The sequence below is a fragment of the Patiria miniata genome, unplaced genomic scaffold (assembly GCF_015706575.1).
Source record: "Patiria miniata isolate m_02_andy unplaced genomic scaffold, ASM1570657v1 HiC_scaffold_20, whole genome shotgun sequence".
NCBI classification, from domain to species: domain Eukaryota; kingdom Metazoa; phylum Echinodermata; class Asteroidea; order Valvatida; family Asterinidae; genus Patiria; species Patiria miniata.
In genome coordinates, this window is record NW_024037059.1 from 30,360,236 (window position 1) to 30,362,571 (window position 2,336).

Below are 2,336 nucleotides of genomic sequence, written 5' to 3' on the forward strand. Positions count from 1 at the left end.
ACTAAAACACATTAACGTTACCAGTTAATTCAATTTCGAAACGGGTTTTACAATCTGGGTAAATATTATAATTTCTGGAGTAGCCCTTGTTCAAGTACAACATGTCATGTGCTGCGGGGCCTCGTAAGGCAAATCATTGGATGTAGGTTAGCCTTGGTTCAAGTGCAGCAGTTAGTTTTTCAGAGGGGCCATGATCAGGCAAATCACATCCGCTCAAAGATCTTAACGGAGTGTTGGTCAGCGACAACTACGTCACCAGCGGGGGTGAATGCCATTCCTAACGGATTGTGCAACCTTTGAGCTACCGTTGCTACAAATGCACCATTTGAATTATAACGCTGCACTTCAAAGCCTCCCCTACCTCCGTAATGAACGGCGACATAGATGGTCTCATCATCATCGCACAGGACACCAGTTTGCTTAGCAGCTTTGCCATTCATGAATGTCTTGACACTGAACATCACTTTACCTTTAAAGTTGACGCACAGCAAACTTTGGCCCTCATAATTTGTGAAGACTAAACAGCCACAATCGCTTATTGCTGAGTAATAGTCAACCATGCTATTTGAGATGCTTGAAATTGACGATCCGTCCAGGTTGTGGACACTGATGAGCTTTCTCCCCCAGTCAGCGACTGCTACTCGTTGACTGTCAACAGCAACAGCAGTGAGGAAACTCTTTGATCGCCCATTGGCATCGTCAGCCGAAGGTGTAAACTCGCGAACAAACTGGAGCTCAGTATCAAAAACCTTCACTTTTTTTTTGTCCGTGACGAAAAGCAAATCATTATGGGACACGGCAATGCCATAAGGAGCTTGCAACTGATGCCTAGCATCTCCCTGAGCAACCGATGTTTTATACCGACCAGTTGAGCTAAACAATGATAACCGCTGCAAAATTGTGTCAGTTACTACAATGTCCCTGTTTGTGAAACATGCAACACCCCTGACGCCTTTAAATTCCCAGTCAGCGGTACCTTCTTTGCCGAACTCTTCCTTTAACTGCCATTTCTCGCTGACACAGACCTCCCCAAGATCTGCGTCACTCACAACGTCTTGACATCTGACACCGATGAACGACGGCCCATGATTCGCTGGTTCAAACTTGAGCTCCTTCTGGAATTCCAAGTTGTGCATCACCTTTGGCTTGAGCTCCAAAAGCTCGAAATCATCGGCTTGACTCATCAAGTCATTTACTGCCGCGATGGTCTGATCTGCGCGTTCCATCTGGTCTCGGTTGTGCGTAAGCGCCTTTTTGTACTCACTGTCTCTCTCTTGACCGATTTTGTCAACCTTTTTGGTGAGAAGCTTTGCTTTGTTTCTGATTTTAGTGATCTCTGCCTCTGCTTTTGCATCAATATCACTACGAGCCTGAGCCAGTTTTTTTGCAATCTATTTCGTGCATGTTCGATTGACTTTTCAGTACATTTGAAGCGCTGCCTGCACTTCTCGAACTTCTGCAGTATGTTATCAACTTCATTGCGGAAGGACCTGATCAGGTCATCAATCTTTAGCAAATTGTGCTCTACCGACCGATGATCTAATGCGACACACATTGGGCAGATTACAGTGTCGCATTTTTCACAGAAGAAACACAACTTCCGGTCACTGTGGAGCGTACACATTCGGGTGATTGGTTTGATATGCTCTGCTGGAGGCATCTTTGATTCCTGCCAATCTCCCAATAAAATGATTTGGTGGTCTCTGGTGGACTTGACCCTCTCATGAGCTTTCCGGCATTTCTGGCAGAGGTTATCACTACAATCAAGACACCTCCAAGTGGCCTCCGTGCCTTCTCCACAGTCACAAGTGGCGGTAGTTGCCGATGCTTCCCCTAATACTGCCTCCTGTTGTTTGACCTCATCGACAAGAGAACTAAGAAAGAAAGATGAAGAAAGACTCTGCAATCCTCCACCAGGAACTTGCGTCTCTCTCCTGCAGACTGGACATGTTATCTTTTCTGCCTCTGGCTTCTGTTTGCTCATCATCTCTTCCAGACACTTCAGGCAGAAGCTGTGCAGACAGTCCAGTATCTTGGGATCCTTGAAAAGACAGCAACAGATCGGACATTCCAGATGCCCCTGGCTGATCTTCCACACAGTTTTGGCTGCAGCCTCCGCCATAATTGAAGTGTGACCTAATCAAAACAGAACAAACCTCCATGTCTGAATAAGTTCAAAATTATAACAAATAGGTGATTGCCCATTTAAGGGCTGTGCATCGGAACTGGTTACCCGAGTAGCCGACCGTTAATATCAGGAACCGGTTCCAGATTATGGAATCGAGTATCCGTAACCAACTTTGCAAATTACTTGGTAACTTCTCAGTCAAGGAAAA

The 2,336-nt window shown here is 45.7% G+C and overlaps 1 protein-coding gene across 1 annotated transcript; it reads right to left on the reverse strand.

Annotated features, from left to right (window-relative positions):
• Positions 1–203: 203 nt before the first annotated feature.
• Positions 204–2,122, reverse strand: LOC119728026. The gene is made up of 2 exons (XM_038200107.1): positions 1,529–2,122; positions 204–1,370 (listed from the first exon to the last, which is right to left on the reverse strand). The coding sequence occupies exons 1-2, from the start codon at positions 2,120–2,122 to the stop codon at positions 204–206; spliced, it is 1,761 nt and encodes a 586-aa protein (XP_038056035.1).
• Between the last annotated feature and the right edge of the window lie 214 nt (positions 2,123–2,336).